The sequence below is a fragment of the Neomonachus schauinslandi genome, chromosome 16 (assembly GCF_002201575.2).
Source record: "Neomonachus schauinslandi chromosome 16, ASM220157v2, whole genome shotgun sequence".
In the NCBI taxonomy this organism is placed as follows: domain Eukaryota; kingdom Metazoa; phylum Chordata; class Mammalia; order Carnivora; family Phocidae; genus Neomonachus; species Neomonachus schauinslandi.
In genome coordinates, this window is record NC_058418.1 from 54,685,888 (window position 1) to 54,713,029 (window position 27,142).

General features: G+C 49.0%; 1 protein-coding gene and 1 long non-coding RNA gene across 4 annotated transcripts; both read left to right on the forward strand.

The window, feature by feature from the left end:
• The first annotated feature begins 6,510 nt into the window (after window positions 1-6,510).
• On the forward strand, window positions 6,511-12,160 carry HSBP1 (heat shock factor binding protein 1). Of its 3 annotated transcripts, none has more exons than XM_021702648.2 (4): window positions 6,511-6,631; window positions 7,116-7,182; window positions 7,773-7,893; window positions 9,746-12,160. In XM_021702648.2, exons 1-3 carry the CDS (start codon window positions 6,587-6,589, stop codon window positions 7,889-7,891), a joined length of 231 nt encoding a protein of 76 aa, XP_021558323.1. In that variant the 5' UTR covers window positions 6,511-6,586; the 3' UTR covers window positions 7,892-7,893; window positions 9,746-12,160. The 3 variants fall into 3 exon arrangements, with proteins under 3 accessions (XP_021558323.1, XP_021558315.1, XP_021558318.1); XM_021702640.2 differs by having other exon boundaries at window positions 6,515-6,631; window positions 9,743-12,160; XM_021702643.2 differs by having other exon boundaries at window positions 6,534-6,631; window positions 7,773-7,918; window positions 9,743-12,160.
• Window positions 12,161-14,274: 2,114 nt separating this feature from the next.
• LOC110591713 lies at window positions 14,275-26,656 on the forward strand. Its single transcript, XR_002481045.1, has 3 exons — window positions 14,275-14,329; window positions 17,560-17,630; window positions 26,641-26,656. It is a non-coding gene; the product is annotated as an uncharacterized LOC110591713 (long non-coding RNA).
• Window positions 26,657-27,142: the final 486 nt, after the last annotated feature.

Below are 27,142 nucleotides of genomic sequence, written 5' to 3' on the forward strand. Positions count from 1 at the left end.
ATAATTAGATGATAGATAGATATAGATAGATAGAGGGGCGCCTGGGTGGCTCAGTCGTTAAGCGTCTGCCTTCGGCTCAGGTCATGATCCCGGGGTCCTGGGATCGAGCCCCGCATCGGGCTCCCTGCTCGGCGGGAAGCCTGTTTCTCCCTCTCCCGCTCCCCCTGCTTGCGTTCCCTCTCTCGCTGTGTCTTTCTCTGTCAAATAAATAAATAAAAACTTTAAAAAAAAGAAGATAGATAGATAATAGATTGATAGAAATAGAAGCTTGATAGGATAGGAATCGAAAGCAAGATAACTTTAGGGAGGTCCTTAACAAAAGAGAGGAAAGGTGCTAATAGTTAATAAGTGCCTCGCAGAACCAGATATTTTACATACGCATGCATGTATATACATATTATACATGTAATTTATATGAAATATAATTATGCATTGCATATATCATGTATATAATGCATGGAATATTGGAGTAGGCCGTATCTCCACTGCACCGATGTGAGAACGAGGCTCACAAGTGAAAACGGTCTCACACTAGGTCTCGCCTAGAAGGGGTGCATGTGACTCCCAACACCGGTATTTTTCCACTCTACCCTAAGACAGCACCACGCCACCTGTGGCCCAGAATAAACCCCCGAGGTGGTACCCTCTCGTATACAACACATGAACTTGACAGTGACAAGACAATCTGACACAACAGCATAAGGGAAGCAGAAGAAAACCAAATGTGCAAGTCAGAGTCTCTCTGAAACGTTTCCTTCCTTCCCGGGCATCTGTCTCCAGGAAATTGCCAGTTTGCGTAAATAAATAGGAAACTGATTCCTTGGCAGCCAATCACGGAGACGCTAATTTGGAAAATTGCCACAAATGAGCATGAGAAAGTAACCCGACACTTCAAACCAAAAACAAAACAACTCAAGAGGGGTCCGGACACTGCTGATCACGCCATTCTTCTCCATAAAACAATTTTCTGTTCTTAGGTAAACACAGCCTCAAAGAGACCTTCCCCTGCTCCTCTACACAAGACAAAGAACCCAGGGCACACTCCAGAGATAACAGCAAAACTGGCTTTTCACATGGGAACCCAAACGAGAAGGACTGGTGCCAGGAGGTAGGCATTTCTAAAGGAAATTTGCCAGAACTCGACGCCTCTCTCCGAAATGGAGCCCTACCTTTGCTCCTCGGCAAGGCCTGCACCCCTTCAAGGTGGATCCCGAAGGCCCTGCCCAGCCCCCTCCTTGTGCCCACGGAAGGGGGACTGGTGCCTTGAATGCTTCTTCTATACAAAAGAGATATCCGGCACCTGCAGAAATTCCCAACTACCCTTCCCGAGATTTCTCCGCGAGAAAAGTGACTTGTTACAACAGCTCGGCAACCTTTCCTCATGCTTCCCCTTCGCCAAGTACGTAACGGTGTGCGATTTCAAAGCAAGCACCCCCTCTTTACCCTCTGCTTCCCTGTCTTCTCTTAGGCCAGAATCTTCTAAACTTTAATCCTATAAGATCTTCATGATTTAATGATGTCCCTCTCCCACCTCTGCAAATTCCGCCACCCCAGTGCATCTACCTTACAATTACAACTACAGTTTTCAACTATATAATTTTAAGTTTATCATCTTTGCTTAAATGGGTATATTTTAAAAGAAAATCATATATTACCACCATGAATGAAAAGCCACTATCACTTGGGATACACTAAAGTAACAATCACAATAAATACAAAGCAAAATGGCAGAATAGGAGGGTCCAGTCCTTACATGTCCCTCCCCCACTCACTTCCCCACTACAGAAATACCAATTTTAACAACCACCCATAGATGAAAACATGTTTTGGGGAGCCCAGAAACACCCCTGAAATGTTCCAGTACCTCGGTGGAGCGAAAAAGCCAGAGGAGAGATGCACTGAAGAGGTAAGAAGAGTGTTACCTCACCCCTCCTCCGAGGTGGCACAGCTCAGGGGCAAGAGAGATCTCCCGGTCCAAAGCTTCCCCAGCTTCACAGGACATCGCCCACTTGTGTCTTGTCCTGCCAAGAACATCGGGGGGGATCGGCACTGCTGAATAGTCTGGGGACACCTAGGAACAGAGAAAAGGGGGCGGTAGAGGGGAGAGCTTATAGCACCAATGGATCTTAACAACTGGCCACAGATCCTACGGCCTGGCATACAGTCCCCATCAACAGTCCTGCTCACAGAGGAACAGCACTCGAAAAATGAAAACGAGAACTAATATGTTCTCCAGCAATCCCGCTGCTGGGTATTTACCCAAAGAAATTGAAATCAGGATCTTGGAGAGATCACCGGGCTCCCCGTTAACTGCAGCACTATTCACAAACAGCCACGGCATGGGAACAACCTAGATGTCTGTCGAGGAATGAATGGATAAAAATAACATGGTATATGTATATATACAACGGACTATGATTCAGCCTTTTAAAAGAAGGAAATCCTGCCATTTCTGACTACAGGGATGGACCCAGAGGGCATTATGCTAAATGAAACAAGCCAGACACAGAGAGACAAATAATATATGATCTCACTTACATGTGGAATCTAAAATTCACAATTCATAGGTGCAGAAAGTAGAATGGTGGTTGCCAGGGACTGGGAGTGAGGGAAATGGGGAGATGTTGGTCAAAGGGAACAAGTGAGGACACTTTGGGAGGTGATGGGTATGTTTATGAGCTTGATGGTGATGGTTTCATGGGCGTATTCTTATCCCCAAACTTGCTGAGTTGAATACATTAAATATGTACAGCTCTTTACATGGCACTCATACCTCAATAAAGTGGTTTTAAGAAATAATGAAATAAAATAAATACAATGAAAACCAAAAAGGTGATTAACTTTTAGGTAGACAGTATGTCTGCCTAAGGTCTAGGCAGGAGGCTGCCCTGTGTTAAAAGGAGAGAGAAACAAGGATGAGCAACGACTTAGACTCAGTAAGACCCAACAGAGACGCTGCACCTGTCACAAAGAGGAATGAAGAACCACCTGTTATGTGTCTCTCTTGTGACCAGGCATCCAGAATCACTTCGATGCGTTTTGATAGAAACAAAACAAGCAAAACTGCATGAAGAGAAGGTTGCAGATCCAGTACCTGAAGGTGACAGGTCCTTCTCTTTCTAGAACCTTCTCTCTCTAGAACCTTCTCTCTCTAGACCCCTTTCTGCATTCTACTGAGTGGTAGCACAGAACCACACAGGGCCACCTTATTGGAGTGGTTTTGTTTTCTATTTGCTTTTTGTGTTGTTGGGTTTTTTGTTTGTTTGTTTGTTTGTTTTACCACTTTTATATGCCCAGAGGAAGGAGTCCATGGGAAGGGGCGGTTAAGAGAAGGAAGCACGTTCCTGGAGTGGGTTGAGAGGTCCAGGGCCCAGGGCCCAAGCCCGCGCGGGAGGCAGGATACCCGGTGTAGAGGCAACAAGGACCGGAGTCACGCAGGTGTGGGTACTTACGGAGACACGGAGGGTAGGACGTGGGTGACAATAGTCTCTACTGTCCCTGCAAAACAGAAGATAAAGTCATCCTCTGAGACGGAAGGGATGAAACACTGGGTTTGGAGAGACCGGGAAGGTTTGGACGGTCTACGAAAGGCTGCGGGCTGGCTCGTGGCCGGCGCCGTGGCAGGAGGCTGCTCGTCCGCAGCGGCACCCCGCCACCGGGGAGAACAGCAGAGCGGGTGAACAGAGCTGAGACCAGCGTCGGGTCACAACGGTGCTGATGCAGGTGCAGCCGGGGAAAAGACGAGTTGCAGGTTCTCCAAGCGCCTGCGGTGACCCCTGCTTCCCGCTTACAGGGCACACCCAGCATCTCACTGCCAAGCAGCCACCCGTGCGCAGGGGCGCGTCCCTGAGCGCAGGGCTGGCGAGGGAGGGGCGCGGAGACAACCCCGCTGAACCAAAGAGCCAGTGTGAACGTATCACATTAGCTTACATAAAACCGCACCGTCCTGAAAGGGGGAAAGGGAATGACTTCAGTTACACAATTAATCTAGAAAGATCTTTTTCTTAAAAAAATGCTAAGGTTTAAAACAAGGGTTGTTCAAAACCGAAATTTTAAAGGTTAATTGCTAGTGTCTTACACCTAATTCAATAGTTTTGCTAATGCAACAATATTCAGTTAAGTTCAGTGTGTGAACCCTACAAAGTAAGTATATCAGCCATGACTATAAATCCGTGAAATTTTTGTGTAAAGCAGCTGTTTAAAAGACCTTGGTCTCCATACAGAAAAAGTATGCTGTCTTTCTACTTAAGTGCAAAAAAAAAAAAAAAAAAAGCCTCCACTAAACAGTGTCAAGAACTTTTTTTTAAAGATTTTATTTATTTATTAGAGAGAGAGCATGAGTGGAGGGGGGGAGCAGAGGGTGAGGAGAAGCAGGCTCCCCGCTGGGCAGGGAGCCCACCCTAGGGCTCAATCCCAGGACCCCGGGATCATGACCTGAGCCGAAGGCAGACGCTTAATGGACTAAGCCACCCAGGCGCCCCAGGAACTTTTCAGTCAGGATAAAAAGGACTCCAGAATCCTGCCAGAAATACACACACCCTAAACAAAAACAAAACAAAACTGTCAGTCCTAGTGCTAATTTGTGTTCTGTGTTGCTCACAGCCATAAACCAGATTTGGCTACAAATCCAGGGTGTGGAGATCCAGACTTCTATGCAGAGTATGGGGCTCCCAGTGACGGGGGCAAGAAGCAAGAAAGCCTGAAATCCTACCCAGCCTTGGCTACTCATGAGCTAAATCATCCTGGAGCTTTATGTAAACACTATAAAATACCAAGTATGATACAGATTTCAAGGGCTATTACTTTACCAACTGCTTTGGGTTAAATTGGGTCCCCCCCTCACCCAAAAAAAGACATGTTGAAATCCTAACTCCTAGTACCTCAGAATGTAACTTATTTGGAAACAGGGTCTCTGCAGATACAAAAAGTTAAGGGGAGGTCATACTGGAGTAGGGTGGGTCCCAAATCCAATATGACTGGTGACCTTATAGGGAGAGAGAGAGACACACAGGGAGAAGGCCACATGAAGACGGAGGCAGAGAGGGGCGGGATGCATCTACAAGCTAGGGAACACCAATATTTGCTAGCAGCCCCCAGAAGCTAGGAGAGAGGCACGGAACAGATCGCCCTCATGGCCCTCAGAAGGAGCCAACCCTGCTGGCCCCTTGATTTCAGACTCCTGATCTCCAAAACTGTGGGAATATAACTGTCTTGTTTGAAGCCACCCAGTTCGTGGTAATTTGTCACAGCTGCCCCAGGAAATGGATGCCAATGTCAATATATACAGAGGAAAATTCTCAAGCAATGCCACAATCGAAAATAAATTCATACTTGAAAACCGAGCCAACAGAATTCTAGTCAATGTCCATAGATCCTTCTAAAGCTACTGGTTCTCAACTGAGGGTGGCCCCCACCCCATTCCCACAGACCCCTGGAGACACTGGGCAGTATCTAGAGGTATTTGTGGTTGTCACATTGAGGTGGGGGGGATGCTACTGGCATCTAGTGGGTAGAAGTCAGAGAAGTCACCCAGCATCCTACCATGTGCGGGGCACCCTGCACCCCCCACAACAGCTCGAGGTCCCAACTCAGCAGCAGCCCCCTCCTTAAACACCCAAATCCAGCCTGTGAACCCTGCAGCTGACCTCCCCTTGCCCAAACCAGAAACCTTCCCCACTCAACACCATGGAACATCACGCTGAATGAAAGAAGCCCAGCACTGGGGAGGGCTTACTGTCTCATTCCACTTACACGAAGTGGCAACACAGCAACACAAACGATTGTGACCGGTCACCCTCGTGGGTGGGTTGGAGGGGTGATAGGAAAGGGGCTGAAGGGCTTCCTGGAAGCCGGTCGTGTTTCTTGAGGTGGGGCTGGTTAACACGTGCGGACTTTATGAAAAGACACTCAGGATTTCTACACCATCCAGAACGTACGTTCTACTTTAAACACCACCTGCCTCACTGAGTCAGCACCTCCTCAACTGTCTGGGGAGAAGGAGAAACACCGCGGTCAGGGTTGTGACCAGGCCTGCAGCTGGGCAGCGGGGCGTGTGCTGGGTGCGCCTCTCGCCACGGGGCCTCAGTTTCCCCTCCGGTGACCGGACCCCCTTCTCCCTACTCGGGGTTTGCGGGGCTCTGTAGGAGGACAGGCGGTGGCACAGGCCTGGGTTTGGCACCTCGCAGGCGCCCATAAGTGTGTCCTGGCGGCCCGGACAAAACCAGCGCGACCTTTAACGACAGCCTGGAAAAGGACCAAGACCACCGCCCCCTCCAACGGCTCCCACTGCGGGGCTGGCTCCCCTTTTCTTCGCCCGGGTTCAGTGAGGGGCGGGGGCGGGGCGGGGCCTACTGGGGGCGGGGTCAGGCAGGGCGGAGGGGAGGGGCGGGGCCTCGCTCGGAACGGAAACGCGAGAGCGCAGGCCCTTCCGGCGCGTGCCACGAACTACAACTCCCACAACGCGCCGCGGTCCCGCGGTTGGCCTCAGTCGTCGCGAGAGGAAGCCGCTGGGGGCGGTGCTTGTTCGCCGACAAACGGAAGTGTAGGTGACGGTTGAGACTTCGCCGCCAAGCTGGGAACCGGGGAGATGGCCGAGACTGACCCCAAGACCGTGCAGGATCTCACCTCGGTGGTAAGGGACGCCTGCCAGGCCCTAGGTCGCGGGACCCCCGGGCCGAGGGGCCCTGTCAGCGGCCGGGAAGGGCCGAGTCTCCGGAGGCCGGGTTTCCAGCGGCTTCACCGGCCGAGGCCCCCAGGCCCAGCCTGCACCCCACCAGCCCCACTCGCCTGACCTGAGCCGCTGCCCCACCCCCACCCCGCGCACCCCACCCCCCCAGCACTCCCCGCACTCCTCACACCCCGAGGCCTCCGCGAAAGACCTAGCGAACTGTGAATCGCGGCGGCCGCGACGGAAAGGGGTCTCGCCACCCAGTCGGGGTCATGGGGGCGGGCGGGAGAACCGAAACCCGGGGGCGGGTTTGGGGGGGGGGACAGTCCCTGCTGAAGGCTGCAGAGCCGCCCAGAGCAGAGGCCTCGGAGGAACGGGACCGGGACCCCTGTCCCGACCCCAAGCAGGTGTCCCAGGGTGAGCGCGAGGTGGTCTTCCTGTTTCTCAGGTGCAGACACTCCTGCAACAGATGCAAGATAAATTTCAGACCATGTCCGACCAGATCATTGGAAGAAATATCCTTTGTATGTGTGGTCAGCCTCTGTGGGCCCTTGGCTCCTATGGTCCGGGGAGCGGTGTTGATAAATGTGTGGTTTGCAGGCCAGCTGCAGGCGGCCATTTACCACATTTTTTATTTTGTTATTATTTTTTTTTTTAACTGAGCTTGGATGGAGTCTTCCTGAGCGGTGCAGTGCCAAGAGCTGGGGATACCGCTGAACTGGACCCCTGGCCTCCAGACACTTCCGGTTTACCAACAGTAATGTCTAGTATGAGTGTGGACTGTGAGCTAAGCATTTGAGGGGGATCTCTGCTCTGGGCCTCACCACAGCCTGATGAAGAAGTTGTAGTGTTACCTTCGTTTAGCGGATGCACACACAGCAGCTTAGAAAAGTGGGCGAACTTGCCCAGGTCCCCAGACTAGGAAAGGGCAGGGCTGGCATGTGATCCTTGCCCCAGACTCCTGGTAACCACCAGAATTTCACCCTACTCATAGGAAAACCAGTTTCACGGAGACAGTTGTGTTTGAGGCCATAGTGTCCAGGGCCCCAAAGGGAAAGGATGAGAGGTGGGAGGTGCTGGTGTGTGTGGCCTTTAACTTCACCACTTGATGACATGAGCAGTCGCATTGACGACCTGGAGAAAAACATTGCAGACCTCATGACACAGGCTGGGGTGGAAGAGCTGGAGGGTGAAAACAAGATCCCTGCCACACCAAAGAGTTGAAGGTGAGGGAGGTGACAGTCTCAGGAGGTGTGTGTCACTGTAACTTTGATGTGGCCAGGCTTTCTCTCTCGATCAGTTCCCAGCCGTGATCCTAGCAAGCATCTCTCATTTTCTTGGTTTTTATTAATTAGACCTGTATCCTTAGTATTGGTTAACATTAGGTAATCACTGAGTTTATATCATTGCAGACAAATACCAAGAAATGTATTTTGTTGGCCTGCAAATTCTTAACTGCTGGCAGATTTTTTTTTTTTTTTTGGTAACCCAAACCCCACATTGCCACCTTCAACTTCATAAATGCCTTGAATTCTAAGGGTTCTCTTGGGAACACCCCCTCCACTAGATAAATGCCAGGACAACACCTGATTATGACTTGAATGAACCGGGTTAGGCCACAGTAAGCCTTCACCCTAGCGTTGATTTAAATTTCCACTATGGTTGGCTCAGTCGGTTAAGCGTCTTCCTTCTGCTCAGGTCATGATCTCAGCTCAGGTCGTGATCTCAGCCCCGCATGGGTCTCCCTGCTTCGTGGGGAGCCTGCTTCTCCCTCTCCCTCTGCCCTCTCTCTCTCTCTAATAAATAAAATCTTTCTAAAAGTTAATTAATTTCCACTACACAGTTCCAGATATCTGAGGAATGATGGATGATCAACAATAGCCGCGTAGCAAGACAGCAAGATGCAGTTGGCTGCCTTAGTCTCCCCATAGTGGGTTTCTTCCTTATAATAAGGCTTTTCAGGGGGCACCTGGGTGGCTCAGTCGTTAAGGCATCTGCCTTTGGCTCGGGTCGTGGTCCCAGGGTCCTGGGATCGAGCCCCCCACATCCGGCTCCCTGCTCTGCGGGAAGCCTGCTTCTCCCTCTCCGACTCCCCCTGCTTGTGTTCCCTCTCTCCCTATGTTTCTCTCTGTCAAATAAATAAATAAAATCTTAATAAGAAATAAAAAAAATAAGGCTTTTCAGGAGTATGGTGGTTACCTCGCTGCAACCCAAAAATCATTTTGAAACTCCCCTTTCTCTGATCCCATTTTTAGTATTTTTTATATTTTTTTTAAGATTGTATGTACCTATTTGACAGAGAACATAAGCAGGGGAGGGGCAGAGGCAGAGAGAGAAGCAGGCTCCCCACCGAGCAGGGAGCCCAATGCGGGACTGATCCCATGACCCCAGCCAAAGGCAGACAGTTAACCGACTGAGCCACCCAGGCGCCCCTAGCATTTTAATTCCCTATGAAAATAAAGTTTACTGAGAATTTTTAGGTAACTAGAGTACCAAGCAGAATATACAGTAAAAAGCACCAGATTCCTTTTTTAAATGTTTTGGGCGTGTCCTGGCTGGACCACATTAGAAGTAGCTGTGACATACAGGTAGCTTTGAAGTCCAAGAAGAGAGAGACTTAGGAGCTAAAAGACTTTGAAATTTGCTGTTATTTTAACCAGGAGATCAGGTTGATTTCACTGTGTGAGTCAGTCACACACTTGTTATGTGTGGGCTGTCCTCGTTACTCCTATAGAGCGATGATTTGGAAAATGTCCTGCTTCTCTGGGTCTCATGCCACATGGCGGTCAAAAGTCTCATCCAGTGAATGAGCACATCCTATGGAGGACCGCAGGATGAAGACTTTCCGAGTGACAGGGCTGATCCAGAGGAAGAAGAGCTGGGAACGGATTCAGAAGTTTTTAAATAAAGATTTCCAGTTAAATTGGTTGCGGTATCTTTGCTGGGGCATCGCGCAGAGAGAGGACGTCTAGTTGACTAGAGGCTTCGAAAGGACTTGTACTGTTTGACAGTGCTGTGTGTCCGTGTGCTCTGTCCCTGTAGGAGCATAACGTGTCGATGGCTTTTCTTTTCCAGCAGGTGGCTAATTCCCCCCCTGAAGTCCGGAACACCACTTTCACAAGCTGAGAGAAGACCAAATGGCTTTCTGAAGCGACTGCTGTGTGTAGACAGGTTTTCGACCCTAAAGTGTGCGTTCTTCTTACCACGTACTATATAGTCTGTAGAGTGATTCTCCCCCCAGTCTCTTGAACATGGAAACTCCACATCTTGGACCTTGGTCAGTCGTGCTGTTAAATATTAAACACTAAAACTTCGGCGGTTCCTGCATAAAACTGTCACCTTTTCTAGTGTATTTTTGTGAAGTTGTTGTTTTCTATCATTCCTTTTGTAGTAGTTGCTGTTTGATGAACGTTGCTATGTAATTTTTTATTAGGCATCCGGTAGACCTTGTGAAGGAAGTAGATCTTGTGAAGGAAGACATGTGGCAAGTTGAGGGTTCTTTAATTCTCAGCACGGGGTGTTGAGCCAACACCAAATAGCATGTTTGGTGGTACATTTCACATGGGTAAACAACATTTAAAAATTGTTGATTCGGAAATCTCTGGCGCTACCCGGTTGTCAAAACTCAGCATTGACCCGCAGCATCCTGTGTTAAGTCTCTGAGGCCAGAGGCCGAAGCACTGACGAGTAAGCCCTGCCACTCCGCGTGCGAGAATTGTTCGGTTCGCAAAGGGACTCAGCCGCCTAAGGTACCGAGGCGCTCATTAGTTAGAGTTTTGCATGAGATTTGGATACGTGAGTAGGCCCCTGTGCTGTTCATCTACGATCGTCACCATAGAAAATCTGGCAGGATTTTACAGCCCAGTTCGCTGTCTTGTCTGGGAGCTACTGCTTTGGGAAAAGGAACAGAACAGGAAGACAGACCCATGTGAAGTCCGTGCCGGTTGCTTGGCTAGAAAATGATAAATGACTTGTAATCGGCTCAAGTTTTTAAGACTGATTTCTTTCAACTATTTCTTACCTAAATTCTTACAGAATCACGGTTTTGTTATTGATTATAGAAGATAGGGATAATAATACTCTTGCCACTCAAAAAAGCCGTGCCGGAGTGCTAAGTCCGGAGGCCGGGACTGACTGCGGGAGACCCATGTGATTGCCCCAGTGAAGGGACTTTGTCCACAGAAAATGGGAAAAGTTGAGGAAGGGGACAGTGCTTCTTAGAAGGAAGCCCTGAATGAGCGAACACAGTGTGAGTGTTTTGAAGTTTCCTCTATCACCAGTCGTGTTTGTATTGCAAATAGGTAATATGATGAAGAAATCATGTGTCCTAGTTATAGGTGACGTAAGTAACACAAAGTAAGTTTCTTCTGAGATATGAGGATTAAGCACTGTTAACCACCCTGCTGCAGAAACTTCTCTGGCAGGCCAGTAGGTCGCTGCCAGACGCCGCCCAGTAGAGGAACCCTGCATGCAGGAGGCTCTCGAGCCAGCGAGGACCTGGCACGTGGCAGGGACACAGCCACTTGCTGTCCGGATGTAGGTAGGAGTTGTCGTTAAGTAAGGGAAAGATTTCAGAGGCAAGCTCCCCTGACCAGAAATATCTGCCATGAATAAAGGTGCCTGAAATCCTGCTATCGACGCGTCCTTTGTGTCCACGATGATTTGGTTTTCCACGTTTTCGGATTTAAATGGACACACCATTTTAGATGATGGGCTAAAACCTCTGGAAGGATTAGGTCCACAGAGCCGGAGGCTGCGTGTGGGAAGGGGGGGCCAGGGAGCACCAGAGCCAGGGGCAGACTGCCCTCTGAGGAGAGCTGGGCTTACCCACATCCCTGAGGCAGGCCTTTTCCAAGTACATTGCCCAGGACACTTGTCCTTGGAGAAACACTAGCAAAGAAGGGTTTATGGTCACTTGGGTTTAGCAAACTTGCCTCCTACTAGATTCACTTCATGAAAATTCACAGTGCAAATTAGCATATTAAAGGCTCCGAGGTCCCAGAGCAGAGTAATGTGATTTAACTTTCTCACCTGCCAGTTTCCAAGTTATTTGACCAAGGATCTTTTTTTACACTTAGCACCTAATTAACATTTCATTGAACTAGCGTGCTGTAAAATACACAGGGGGAGATAGCAGTTAAAGTAATCCAATAAATAGCTTTGGATTCAGTTTATAACTGCCTGCCTTGCCAAGTACTCGACCTGTTGGCCAAGCCTCCGGGCAAAGCCTTATTTAGCCTGATATAAAATAGCTTTGGGACCCTGGTGAAGCCGTCACATTTGTACGAAATGATGGCTTTTCCTCACCGTGGAAGCGAGAACCTCAGATGCCTGCTCAGCCCCGTCACCCCACGCACCCCTGGGAGCAGGTGCTTGCTGCCACAGCCCCCTGGCTTGTCTCCGCCTTGGGGCCACGGCCCGGGGCCACGCCTGGGGCCATGGGCCCCTCCTTGCGCTGCTTCCTTTGTGGCTGACACCCCCTCCTGCGGGCTTGGAGGCGCGTGTTTGCAAGGAGCAGCATGGACCCTTTCCAGTTCCGGGAGCAGTCTCTGCAGGGCAGTGTGTTACCTCTCTTACACTCCAACTGGTTTGTGTCCACTTAAAGGTCATGAAGATCCTACTGAGGACTGATGAATATAACAAGCATGGAGGGGGCTTGCACCAAGCAAAACGCTTCGGTTCAATTGAATGCCCTCACCTCCCAAACGAGGAGGCCCCTCATCAGCTTCCTCCCTGGGCCTAGCGCTTTCCTTCAAGCCACAGGATTTTAAAACACTTTAATCTCATCGATTTTTATTTTCTGTTTCATTTCTAGTGAAGTGCCATCATGTATGACCTTATCAGAATATACGTCTCGGGGGCGCCTGGGTGGCTCAGTTGGTTAAGCCACTGCCTTCGGCTCAGGTCATGATCCTGGAGTCCCGGGATCGAGTCCCGCATCGGGCTCCCTGCCCCGGGGGGGGGGGAGTCTGCTTCTCCCTCTGACCCTCCCCCTTCTCATGCTCTGTCTCTCTATCTCATTCTCTCTCTCAAATAAATAAATAAAATCTTTAAAAAAAAAAAAGAATATACGTCTCGTATTTTGGGTAATTAAAGGTTAATTTGTCTTCGTGAGTTGTTGGGATCCTAACTGCACTTGCAACATTGCTGCTAAGGGAACAGAGTCCTCCAAACAATCCATGCAAAATGAACTTTTTTTTAACATCCTGTTTGTACATTGAAGGTTCCCTCTAAGAATAATTGTTCCTCTTTTTCTTTTTTTTTTTAATTCGGTAGCTTATATTAATCAGTTTAAGTGGAGGAATTGGCACCATCTGTTGTCAGATCTAACCCTGAAAATTAACTGGCAACAATTGACAGTCTAGCTAGCACTTTCTGAAAGTGTTTTTATAAACCACTGCGCTGGGCTGGGCATTTTGTTCACATTATTTGTCTTAATCCTCAAGACAACTCTGAGTTAGGTTTTTAATCTCATCAGTCTCTGTTTAAACAGAAGAACCCATGGGTGAGTGGCCGTGAGGTCACACGGCTGACGGCGGTGACACTGGACCCCCCTACAGCTGGCCCCAGTGGCCGAGCCCACACTCAGCTGGGCTTCATCTGCCTCCAAATACGTATGTCCATGCACGCTCTGGGAATCACCGACCCCCTACCTCCGTGGATCTTGAAATTCAGTTTTCAAAAGGCTGATTTTGTGTTTTCAATTAAACATCACCCAACTTAAATACTAAACATGCTTGACGTGAATTTTTATTCAGGATTAAAACTATGCAGGGCTCGGAGAAAACCTGTACTACTGGACTAGCAACTTTTTTGTTTTCTCCTGGACAAGTTGAGAACAACTCAAGTCCAGGTGAGTGTTTCAAATATTTGCCTTGACAGAACAGAGAAAGACATGTATCATATGATCTCACTGATATGAGGAATTCTTAATCGCAGGAAACAAACTGAGGGTTGCTGGAGTGGGGGGTGGGGTGGGAGGGATGGGGTGACTGGGTGATAGACACTGGGGAGGGTATGTGCTATGGTAAGTGCTGTGAATTGTGCAAGACTGTTGAATCTCAGATCTGTACCTCTGAAACAAATAATGCAATATATGTTAAGAAAAAAAAAAAAAGAAGAAGGTAGCAGGAGGGGAAGAATGAAGGGGGGGAAATCGGAGGGGTAGACGAACCATGAGAGACGATGGACTCTGAAAAACAAACAGGGTTCTAGAGGGGAGGGGGTGGGAAGATGGGTTAGCCTGGTGGTGGGTATTGAGGAGGGCACATTCTGCATGGAGCACTGGGTGTTATGCACAAACAATGAATCATGGAACACTACATCTAAAACTAATGATGTAATGTATGGGGATTAACATAAGAATTAAAAAAAAAAAAAAGAGTGAATATTTGCCTTGACAGAATCCCAGGGAATACTAACTCCTGCTTCTCACATTCGTCTCCTTGCTCCCACCTCATCACTTCTCACGCGCGGATATTCTCCCTGAGACCCTCCTGGGGGGTGGGGGGAAGAAAGAGCCCCTCCCACAATGACCCATTTCCTTACCATCTTATCAGGTCCCTTTGTTAAAAAAAAACACACACGCACAGATGAGTACAGAAGTCTTAAGAAGGTACCCACGCCGCGATCACCTGGAATCTTCGGCCATCATTTATGAAGGTAAGTGTCTGCTTTTAGCTGCAGCTTCTTTAAAACTCTTTTTCAATGAATGGAAATGGGGGGAGGGGGGCCGTGAGTCACTGCCCAGAAACAAAAACCAGAGCGATTATGATTGAACTCCTCGCCCCACAAATCACTTTGGAAATAGGAAGGGAGTTTGTTTCTACAAGTCAGGTTGACTCTTAGAAAAGAATCAATTCTAATGTTTTGCCCTCACACCAAGAGAGGTGCCTGGAAGTTCTTCAGACACCTGCCTCGGATAAGATTTCTAGCTAATAGATACAGAACATCTGCTTCCGTGGGTCCCTGGCCACTGTTGGTGAAATGTAATGCTGTGTAGCTCCTTGAGCAAGGCCAAAGCATGTTTATAGACTGCATACATAAATGTCTCCAGGCTGCTCCCCTGCTTCCTGGTGGTAATCTTTATGGTATGTTTATAGTTTCCCACTTTGTGGATACATTTTGACCAATTACTCATATTGGACAGCAGCAAAATGTCTACCTTCCAAAGAGGAACAGTATCGTTGCCCAGAATTAAGAATAGCCCGGAGTTCAGGATCCGGTGTTTGGAAGCACTTCACTGCATATAACAGAAAGCACAGCCTCGTAAGCCAAAGGGGGTGGTATGGCCTCGCAGGGCGACAAATCCGCAGGGAGGGCCGCTCTGGGGAGCGTGAATTCCACACCTCCGCAAGACCATCCAGGACCCAGATTTATACCGTCCTGGTGCAACCCACAGAAAGAGAACACCTTTCTCCGTGTCTTTTTAAGATTGAAAAAAGATGTTTCCCCAAAGGTGTTCCTACCGCACTGCCCATCCCTAAATGCCTGTGTCTGAAACCATCTTTGGCAAGGCACCAGGCCCTGAGTGATAGGCTGAGCTCTGTGATTCTCATCTTTTGGTTCTCACGACTTGGGGATCGGGGCTGTGACTGGCATCTGGTGGGTGGAGACCAGGATGCTGCTCTGCATCCTCCAACATGTACGTAGGACAGCCCCCACCACCAAGAATTAGCCAGCTCCACAGGTCAGCAATGGCAAGGGGGAGAAACCCCAGCTTGACCCATTCATGGTCCAACATGAGCCCCGATGAGGCCCCTTCTAATAGTTCCTGGTTCCTTAGAGGAGATAAAGAACAAAGCCAGGATTCTATCAGAATCCTGTCGGGTGGACAGCCTACAGTGTGTTACCGACCTCTCAGATGTAGCTTCCAGATTATAAATTGTAACACTGGAGATGATTAAATGAGGAATTCGCTTGCTCTTGACGTTGGCTGCACAGCAGAGCCCCTTGGGGAGCATTTCAGACCCCACGACCAGGCAGCACCCAGACCCACGCTGTCAGAGTCCCTGCAGGTCGACCCGGCCCCAGGCCTCGTGCTCAGCTCGCCTGTGCATCATGGTCGAGAGCTGCATTCGAGAAGGTCTGTCTAGTGCTGCTCATCGGGTGACGTAACTCCCTGAGCAGATCGGATGGGACTCTGCCAAGCTTCTGTCTGCCCAGCTGCCATGCCGACCTGGAGAGTTGAGGCTGGTACAGGTTATGTGGCGTTCGGTACGATTCACTTTTGCTTCAACCCCATCAGAAAGATTTCTGGTAATTTAAATATTATGGTTGTTCCTTTTAATGACACCCTCTCTCGGAAATAGAAGGCCACCTGACTGATCCTGCTGCAAAATCCTATCGAGGTCAAGGATGGGCCCCAATTCTTCAGGCCACAGGAGTCCAGGACCAGCCTGGCACACACACTGCGTAGCTGGAAGAACTGCAAAATCATGTCCTACAGAGAAATCAGTCTCTGGTGTGTACCCAACTCACATGTTCCTCAGTCAGGACCCGTGTTCACCGGGCCAGAAGCAAGAATCTTAAAGAGACAGACTCTTCTGAAGCCAGCTGTCAAAATCACGCCGTCTTGCTAGCAGCCTTCTGAAAAGAAGGTTTATGATGGCCACAGGTGTGCTGGGGTCCGTGAGCTCCCATCACTGGCCAGACCTTCTACCAGAACCCTTTCTCTGAGAGGTTGATCACATGACACATACATTTTGCCGGCATCATCAAAAGGAAAGGCAGCAAGATTCTTTCAGTGGGTCAGTCTCACTTCCTCAAGGCAGACGAGGCTTAACGAGGATCTGTCACCCAGCTTTGTCTTCCCGGCCACAGATGGCAGACCCTGTGGGACCTCTCTGGCGCAGCTGAGCCGGTGTTTCTGGAATCACTGACTGAGAAAATGTACTTCGCCACGAACCCTGCCAGAAATGTCTCAGGTTTATTCAAGCTCATCTGAGTTCTGGAACAATTCTGGGGGAAAAATTGACTAGTAATGTGTTAACAAGTTCCTGTTCGGTAAGCTCATAGCTAAAGAATCTCTTTTGTACTAAGTAATGTAATAAAATGGGCAAGAACTCTTGGAAACTAAACTGATGTGCTAGCTTACCTGCTCGATGCCACATTTAACACCGTTGAAATGGGTTTTTTTTTGTTTTTGTTTTTAAAGATTTTATTTATTTATTCATGAGAGACAGAGAGAGAGAGAGAGAGAAGCAGAGGGAGAAACAGGCTCCCAAGGAGCAGAGAGCCCGATGTGGGACTCGATCCAAGGACCCTGGGATCATGACCTGAGCCGAAGGCAGTCGCTTAACCATCTGAGCCACCCAGGCGCCCAACACCGTTAAAATGTTAAGCATTTTCTTCCTTAGAAACTAACACCTGTTCTCTTCTGGGTTTTATCACTTCTTCAGAGGACCCCGTATTGGGTCTTGGTCCTTCTGAAAGGTTTGCAATGGCATCTGCTCTGGTCACGAAAGTGCTAACAATATTCATTCTTCTGCGTTCTACTGATACTCATTTTCCATAGTTGGTTCTGGGGTTCTTAAAATGGGGTCCCCAGGCTAGTAGCATCAGCATCCCCCGGGAGCTTGTTAGAAATGCAGTTTCCCAGGCCCTACCCAGCCCCACTGAATCCGAGACCCTGGGGGTGGGGCCAGGTGGCCTGAGTTTTCACACACCCTCCAAGGGGTTCCGATCTCATTCAAGTGTGAGAACCAGGGCCTTAAGGTGTCAACTTCGGCTTTGGGGGTCAGACTAGTCAACAGTAAAGCCCCTGGGCATTGCAGATTCCTGGCCTCCTCTTCTGTAAATCGGGATCCACTATGCACAGGGCAGGGGTCTGGGGATCCACATGGTCCATCAGTGCCCCTGCTTATTGTTTTTCTGTGTTATTTCCTACGCAGGAAAACATAGCACAGAGAAAGCACGGAGGATGATCTCGAGCTGCGGCGCTCCGGCCTGGGTCGGTCCTAAGGTAACTTACAAGGAATTGATTCTTAATTTCTGCAGAACATGCGGGCACCGGGCAGAGCGTGACCTTGCAGCCCGGTGAAATGAGGAGAGGGCCCTCCAGCCCACGGAGCTGAGCGTGAAGAGCCCTCACGCCATGAAAGCTTGAATCACTTTAAATCAATTTGCTTCTTATTAAAATGTACTTCAATAAAAAATCATTTCAACTCTTAAGCCACAAAAGGATACCCAATCATTTAAAGCTTCCTGAGCATTTCAGCTGATTAAAAAGGTTTTAGAGAGCATGGTAAATATTTCACTAGCAGAAGTTATCCAATAAGGAGATTATTTATTAAAGAGTAGTAATTTATTGGTCATTTACCTTTATTTTCGTGAAAGTGCACGCTTTCGGTCTGAACACGGTTTTTTTCTATTCCCGCAACAGGTGAGCCTGTGAGTTGATAATTCTGTCAAATGTCAATGTATTGAGATACAGTTTAGCTTGTGAAAGTAACAAGATTTTACTAATAACAAAAAAGACATTTGTGAAATTACATTTTAAAAGGACTTTTGGAGGTCTTCAAGGATGGTTTTGGGTCCTTAAAAAGAACTCACGTTTGCCATTTTGTAAAAAGAGTAAGTTTCTCGTTTATCTTTTGAGTTAGCTATCCTAAAGGAAGTAACTAACGCCTGACTTTTTCCTTCTTATTGGTAGAAAGGAAAGCATTTAACACTTAAGCCCAAAATGAAGGCTCCAAGTTCAAGTATTTATGGTCAAGTATTTTATTTCGGTAAGAAAAGGCATTAGAATGGCTTCAGTTGCAGGCAGCGACTAAGATGGCTTAAACAGGAGGGATATTTAAGGCCCTCATAAGATGAGAAGTCCGGAGGGTGGCAGCCCTGGGGATGCTTTAGCAGTCAGTTTCACTCCGCCCGGCCCGGCCAGCCGCGTGGTGCTCCTTCGGCTCCTCCCTCACCCTGGCCCAGATCCCCAAGCATCACGTCGTCGGGGGCCAGCCCAGCACCACTCCCAAGCCCTTTCTCTCTGTCCACCTCTGTTATGGGTTGTGTCCCGCCAGAAGGTATGTCCACATTAACCCCCAGTAGCTGTGAAAGTGACCTTCTGTGGAAAGTCTCTGCAGATGTCGCCCGGTAAAGGCGAGGCCAGGCTGGATTACGATGGGCTCAGATCCAATGACTGGGGTTCCTTCCAGAAGAGACACCAAGATGGCCACAGAGACGGCAGCGTGCGGCAACCAAGGCTGAGCCTGGAGTGATGGGTCTCCGTGGCCAGGAGCGCCAAGCATGGCCAGCCACCACCGGAAGCCAGGAGAAAGGCAGCAGACAGAATCTCCCTCCCAGCCTCGAAAAAGGAACGAGTCCCGCTGACACTTGGCCCAGCACCCCTGGCCTGCGGAGGGCACATTTCCCCGCTCCCTGGGTGTGGCCATGGCTTCTGTGGGTCTCAGGAACTGTCTCCAGCACCGAGGAGAGCTAAAGCGGCACTCCTGCAGCTTCCCTGGCTGCTGGATGGGGCCAGTTGATGCCGTTCCCCATGAGAAGTCACAGCAAACCTGCCCAGTGGCTCCGGGGAGGGTTTTGTGTTCCTGGCAAAAGGGACGGATGCGGCCAGCACAGGATCTCCTGCCTTTCCCTGGCCTGAACTCAGGCGGCGCTCAGAGCTCGGAGCCTCTTGTGGCCCTGAGGAGGCCGGCGTGGGGGTGAGACAGAAGCCAGCCATCCTGCGGTCCCTTGGTTTGTGGCTGCTTCGGTCCAGTCTCTGCCCCATCGTCCGTGGCCTCTCCTTCCTGTGTCTCTGCCTCCTTACGTGATACTCTCCCCGTGTGTCTGCATCCACATTAACAGCCTCTTATGAAGACACCAGTCCTTGGATCAGGGACCACATTGCCCCATTATGATCTCATCTTAACAGTTGTATCTGCCAAGACCCTACTTCCCAACAAGGTCACACTCACTGGTCCTGGGGATTCAGACCTCAACATATCTTCAACCTCAGTTTCCCCAAACCCCCCATCCCCGGGGCCACCAACCTGGAAGCGTAAAGAGAGAGGCTCTCACTGGCCCAGTGTGGCTGGGGGCCTGCCCCTGGCTCAGTCAGGCTGGTGGGCAGTTCTCAGGGAGGGAGGTGTGATGTTATGGGCTGGGGGCCCCCTGGGGGCACCTCCATACACGTTATGTTTGTTGGAGTCTTGGAAGCATTTGCGATGCTTCTTCGTATTGCCGACATCCAACACAGGAGTGTGTTTATCCGACTCCTACCTGCTGGTTTGCTTAGCGAGTTGACATTTTGGAAAGTGACCAGAGCATCAAGTCGCTCGCCTGCATTTCCTTGGCGTTCCACGTCTCCACGCAGCCATCGCCGGGGCCCAGTGGGTCCCTGCTTCCAGAGCAGAGCACAAATGCTCCCTTTAACCAGACACGCTCTCAGGCTCACCTTGATCTCTGCTTGGGATCTGCCATCTGTCTCCAAAGTTCTAACCCCCCCTTCTTCTCCCCGTCCTCAGGAGCACGTCCAAATCATCTCTGGGTGACTGGCTTAGTTTGCCTTTTACAGCGGCTTTCTAAAAGAATCTGTAACTGGAATATCAAGGGTTGATTTGGTTTGGAGAAATTAAGATTTTTTTTATAAGCAAGTAAATTGGGAATTAAATTAGGTCTAAAATTCATTTAAGGCTTCTGACAACTTGTTTGCAGGAAGTAATTGCTGTGGTTCTGGCAAGTTTAATAATCAGAGAGAAGCTTAAGAATAACTGAGCATTGCAAAAGAGGGAAATAATAAATTTGGATTAAGAATTCATCCTCCCCAACACTTTATTATGAAAATCTTCAAACAAACAGCAAAGCTAAAAGAATTTCTCCGGCGAGCCCCTCCTCTGTGCACAGTGTCTTGTTATACATAACAAACTCCTTTCAACCACACCTGAGTTTAGGTTAAGGCGGTGACTTCTAGAAAGCACCTAAGCACGCAAGCTGGTTGCCAGAGGAAACAGCCAAGAGATTGGAGGGCTGCAATTTTCCGTCCCACCCCTAGCCTTCCGGGGAGGGAAGAAGGGCTAGAGGTTAAATCCCTCCCAGGGGCCAAGGATTTAATCAATCATCCCTCACTAATGAAGCCCGGTTGGTGAACGTGCAGAGGTTCTGGAAGAGGGAGGGAGTGGGCTTGGAAGCTCCATGCCCTCTCCCCATACCTCGCTCTGTGCATCTTTTCCACTTGGCTGTTAACAGGTAAGTAAAATGTTTCTCTGAGTTCTGTGAGCTGCTCTAGCAAATTAAGCGAACAATGAGGGGGGCTGGGGAGGCTCTGATTTGTAGCAGGCAGGCCACAAGCACAGCTAACAATGGACTTGGCACTTGGCTTGGAGAGCGGACTTGCAGGACTGAGCCCTCACCTGTGAGATCTGATGCCGTCCTATCTCCGGGTAGCTCGGGTCAGAATTGACTTGAACTGCGGCACACCCAGCTGATGTCAGAGAATTGCTTGGTGTGGAAAAATCCCCATGTTGGGATTGGAATCGGAACTTGTCCACCTCCCACCAAAACATTTCCCTGTTCGTCGCCCCTGGAATGTGTCCTCAACCAATATCTGCCTGGTAACCTCCTCTTCAACTGTTAAGACCCAAGTCCTCTATCCCTTTAAGACGAAACTACCCTCATTCTCGCCAAGAGAGGGAGCCTCATTCTCTTGTGATCCCCTAGGTATTTCCAACACGGCTTTATTTTAACACCACATTGTCCTCAAGTTCTTTGCCATGTGTCTGTCTCCCCCTGTCTGAGAGATGCTGGGGGCGTCTTGGGACTTTGATTCATCTTCCAGTCCCCTTTGGCTCCTGGCAGAAGTTCTGGTGGGGGCAGGTATGTAGACAGTAGGCAAAGGGCCCACAAGAACACTGGCTGGAACTCTCTAGAACAAACTAAGCAGCTCCACTTCTGAGTAGGCAAACCAGATCACATCGGGATTTCCTCTAAGCTCGAGCTGCCTTGTCGAACTTGTTGGCACCCCGATCACAGAGCAGCCTGAGAGGTCCCACGTATGCAGTAAATGAACACACATACCACCAGCCCTCATTCCTTCTGTGTAAGGGATAACCTGCCACAGTTAGGAACAGGAGACCATGTAATAACGAAGCAGGTGTTTTCTAAAGAGTGGATTAAAAAAAAAAAAGTGTTCAGTGGCTAAGTAAGGTGGGGAAACATTACCCTGAGCAGTGTGCACAGATTTTTTCCAAACAGGACTTCTCAGAACTTGCAACCTGCTAATATCCAATGTGAATTTCCCCGAAGTGGCTGTATAGACGGTGTCTCCGGAACAGAGCCTTTTGCAGAGCAAAGAAAGGCAAGCACTGCGCACACACACACGCACACACACACACACCCACTGCTCTCGATTCTGTTCACCTTCCACGATGCTTTGCTCGCTGCCCTCCTGACCACCTTCCTGGCCTGCATTTCAGGCTTCAAGTTGAATTTCTGATACTAAGTATTGCTCTAAACAGGGAGTTGATGGATTTACCCTGGCTTTTGCTCTCTTTCGGTCTGGACAAAGCCCATCCTTTGGCAGAACTCTGAGAATGTGGTGTGGCCCGGATCAGCAAGAGGCTGCAGGAGAGGAAGGTTCTAGGCACCCACTGAGATGTGCCAATATCTTGAAAGGAACCTGTCCTCAAAAGAACCTGTGTTACCACCATCTAGAGCCTTAAAGAGGCTCTAGCATTGTCATCGGAGTCCCCGTGGAATTATCCACCTGTCTCTCCCAATAACGTCAGCTCCCCAAATCAATAAAGAGATTTGCACACGTGTGTTCTTTGCATCAGCTTCACTTCATGACTAGTATAGTAAAATGTGACTGCCTACTACCTGTTTTTTAAAGTGTGCAGTAGGTTTAAATTTTCTTGAGACTATTTAAGTAAAAAATAATAATAAATAAGAATGTTCCCATACTCTGCAGTCTACAGTTCTAAAAATGACTAACTGCATTGGCTTTTCTGGGTTGACCTGGAAACATAATCATCTTTGCAATCTCTGTGCCCCACACAGTGCCTGGCAGAAAGCAGATGCTCAGCAAACATTTGATGCTCGGCTATATGTGAATTACTGGAAATCTGTGGTCAGAGAACAAATGGACCCCGACTAGTCCATCTCAAAGATCCACAGTTGCTCTAATGGGGGAGAAAGATCCTCAGGATGCTGGCTACCTGAGACTTGGAAACCGTATGCTACTTGAGCATATTTGTCCCCTCACTCTGGACTGGATGATCAGCTCTGCACGAATCTCTGTAGGGTGAGTTGGGAATTAGGAAGCATGTCCAGGATATTTACATTCCTAGTGTCAGCATGCTTTTAGCTTTAAGTGACCCATAATCTACTTCAACTCACTGGTGCAAGTAAAGGCATTTGTTGAGTCCTGTAAGGAGGAGTTTGGGTGTAGATTCAGGCATGGCTGAATCCAAGTGCTCAAATACACTCATCAGGAGTCCATAGCCAGCAGTCAGTTCTGCTGTCCTCTGTGTTGGCCCTTGCCACCATGGTTAAATGACCACCAGCAGTTGCAGATTGCATTGAACCCCCTCAGGAAAGAGCTTCTCTGGGTCCGGGTTCCCACAAACATCCTAGGGTCATATCTCAGTAGTCTGGCTTGGGGTACATGCCCATCCCTCAGCCACTGACAGTAGCTGAGAAAGGCAGAATGATCCAACTGGCCAAGCCTGGGTCATATGCCTTCTGCTAAGACCAGAGTTGGAATTAACCCGCTCATCAAAATGCTGGAATTATGAATGGGGGAGAGAAGTTGCCAGGACAGAACTGGGTGCTATTTCTATGCAAAGAGTGAACCAAATATTCAATGTGGGAAGATGCACCTCATTTGCAAGTCTTTCCCACTTTCTCCCTCTCCTCCCCCACTGAAGAAGCCCCTCTCCAGCCAACCCCAGGTCGTTGGTAAACTACACCCCCTTTGCCTGATAAACTCTGAGCTCCTCTTCTGACACACCTGAAACCCCAGATGAGTCTGTTCTCGTTCAAGACTCATTTTAGCCTGAGCCCTCTAGTCAACTCATGGCTCTAAAAAGTTAGAGGGCATTTATTAAACACCCACTGAGTGCCAGGAACTATGCCAGGCCCTCCACCAATGGGGCTCCAGCCTGGCCACTCATTAGAACCACTTGGAAAACTTTTACACACAACAGTACTGGGGCCCCACCCACAGAGATGCTGCCTTTATTGTTCTGGGCTTATTGCCAAAGCCTCAGTGTTCTTCCCCAACCTTCCCTCCTCCAGGAGTTTACCGTCCATCAGTGGATGAATGAATAAAGAAGATAGATAGATAGATAGACAGGGGCGCCTGGGTGGCTCAGTTGGTTAAGCTTCTGCCTTTGGCCCAGGTCATGATCCCAGAGTCCCAGGATTGAGCCCCACATCGAACTCCCTGCTCGACGGGGAGTCTGCTTCTCCCTCTGCCCCTCACCCTGCTCTCATGCTCTCTCTTTTTCAAATACATAAAATCTTAAAAAAAAAAAAAAAAAAAGACCACATCTTTGTGTGTGTGTGTGTGTGTACACACACACACACACAGACACACACTGGAGTATTAGCCATAAAAAAGAATGGAATCTTGCCATTTGCAGAAACATGGATGGACCTAGAGGCTATAATGCTAAGTGAAGTAAGTCTGACAAGGGAGGCAAATACTGCATGATTTCACTTGTATGTGGAATCTAAAAGAACAGAACAAACAAAACTCATAGATACAGAGAACAATCTGGTGGTTGCCAAAGAGGAGGTGAGCAAAGGGGACCACAAGGTACAAAAACATCCAGTTATAAAATAAGTCCCGGGGGTACAATAGACAGCACAGGGAATATAGTTAATATGTTGCTACTTGGTGTGGTTACAGATGCTAGCTAGATTCATCATGGTGATCACTTTGTGATGCATAACTGTTGAGTCACTATGCGTCCGCCTGAAGCTAATATAGAATATTGTACATCAGCTACACTTCAATTTAAACCTAGAATGCCTACGTTAGCAAATAAGATGCTTCACCCCATAGGTAACGGAGAGCCATGTTGGGGAAAACTGGGAAATGCCAGATGTGTGTTTTAGAAACAGCCCTGGGGGCGGCGCTAGGGCTCTGGGTTTGGAGTGAGCAGCTCTGATTTGAAGCTCTTATTCTAACAGCCAGGCTGGCCGCATCATTTGCGGGGCTTCTTGCAAAACGAAATGCGAGCTCCTTTGTTCAAAAGCTATTAAGAAATTCAAGATGGTGACAACAAAGTATGAAACCAAAAGGGGGGAGGGTGGTTCTGAGGGCAAACCCTGTGCACAGGTCACACCCCCAGGAGGCTGACCTAGTTTCCCTGCCCAGGAACTTGAGAAAGTCATTCAACTGCCTAAGCTCCTGCCTGGTTTCTGGAAACAGGATAGCAACATCTGCTGGGAGGTGTCGTGCAGACCACAGTAAGATCGAGGATGTGCAGAGCTGGGGGGGGGGGGGGGCCTTAGGTGCCCATTTAGTGGGTGAGGGGAAGGAGAGAGGAGGGAAGGGAGACATTCTGACCATCCCGCGTGAGTGGAGGCCCCCTCCCCACAACCTGCAAATTGAAACAGAGTTATACTCTGTTGCATAGAATCCTGCCCATGTCTCAGAGCCACCCCAGACCTCGGGCTGTGGCCAGCAGAGGGCAGCTTTATGCAACTAAGGCCCCAGGACAGGGGAAGTCCCCAAACTCAAGGGACCCTGCTTGATAAGAAGGTATGGCAGGGAGCCTGAATAGTTTATTCCCAGTTCTCAAAACTAAAGCAAAGACCCAAGTAGTAATACCAACCATTGCCCTTCAGGGTGAGACTAGAATAATCAACAGATTACAGCAAAAGGCACGTTGATCCACCTGCAACAGAGGTAGCAGAGAGTATTCGCTTTCCTGGGACCTAGAACCCAAATCCCGGAACCTCAGAGCCCTGCTGGCTTTTCCAAGATTGAAAAGAGGAAGTCCTTGATAGGCACTTTTCTGTACAGTATTTCATTTGATAGTCACAATGACCTAGAGAGCTAGGCATTTTGATGGACTCTTCTGTTTCTAAACAGATGAGTAAATATTACTCCCAGGGCTGTTTCTAGGACAAGCTGGCTCCCTCCACCCAAGGGCCTTTGCATGTGCTGTTTCTTTTGCTGGAAATGCTATTCTTCCCCTCCACTCTGTACTTAGTGGACACCTATGCATACTTACATCTCAGCTCAACATCACATCATCAGGAAGACCTTTTTGAATCTTGCAGACCTTGCCAGTATCCTTGGGCATTGCTTTCCTACCTTTCAGAGCTTCTCTTGTGGTGTAAATGTATATCCAGGTTGTTATCTGATTAATGTCTTTCTCCCTGACTAGTCTGGAAGCACCAAGAGGGCAGGAACCCATCGTGTTGCTCTCCATTGACTCTCCAAAATCCTGGACATGGCCTGGCAACACCCACAAATATGTATTTATTGAATGAATGAATAAACTTGCCCACCATCACAGAGTTAGAGGTAGAGCTGACATTCAACCGGGATCATCTGACCCTAAGTCAGCCCACCTCCCACTTTATCTTATTGCCAAATATGAGCAAATGCCAGTTCCAAATAGGATAAATAAAAACATTTTGTTTCTCAATAGAACTTTCCACTGTGTTCTCATGTCGTGTTTTCCTGAACCCATACAAAAAACATGAGCCTGCCCCTCAGAGACAAACCCCAGTTTCCACTTCTTCTCTGCCTCAAAAAAAACATTAATAAATAAAAAATGTTAGAGTAAATAGATGAACCAGACAAAGAAATTGTTGGAAGCCGGGGTGGGGAGAAAAGGTTATAGGCTTCCAGAGTCCCAAAGGCACAAAAGATTCTACGGGTCATCGGGTCCCCCCATCACCATTCTAAAGGGGATGGAGGCACAGAAAGGGTAAGTGGCCCGCCCCAAAGCCACACAGCCAGTTAGTCCAACGTGGCTCTCCTGTTCTCAGATCTTCCCACCTTCTCGTTTCTGCAGCCAGAGGTGGTAACAGAGGCCGCTTTGCTCCCTCCGGAAGCTGCTTGCTTTGTTGACCCTACCCAGCCGTGCCGCCGCCTGCCTGCCCAGGGGAAGGACAACTGAGTGCCTGTTATTGCCTCATCTGGGGGTTCTTCCAGAAGCAAGTGTAAGTCTGTGAGAGGTGCAAGAAACACCGGGGAACTGGAGGGTGGGACCGACAAGGGCAGCTTGTCAAAACAGCTACCACCTGAGCACCTGGGGCCTGGGCACGCCCCAGACTCACCCCCAGGGGCTAAGGGGCTGGGGTATTTATGTAAAGACTGCTGTCAGCCGTTGTTTGAAGGCGGAGGGGGTGGGTCCGAGGCAGTTGCTCTGGTGGCAACATGGTTCCAGTGGCATGGAGAAGCTCTCAGGCAGAGAGGTGCCGTCAGATGGCAGGCTGGTGTCTGCTCAGGTGACAAGCTGGGGGATACAGGAAGGCCACTAGAGTGGGTAGAACGGTGTTCCCCAAAACCGTATG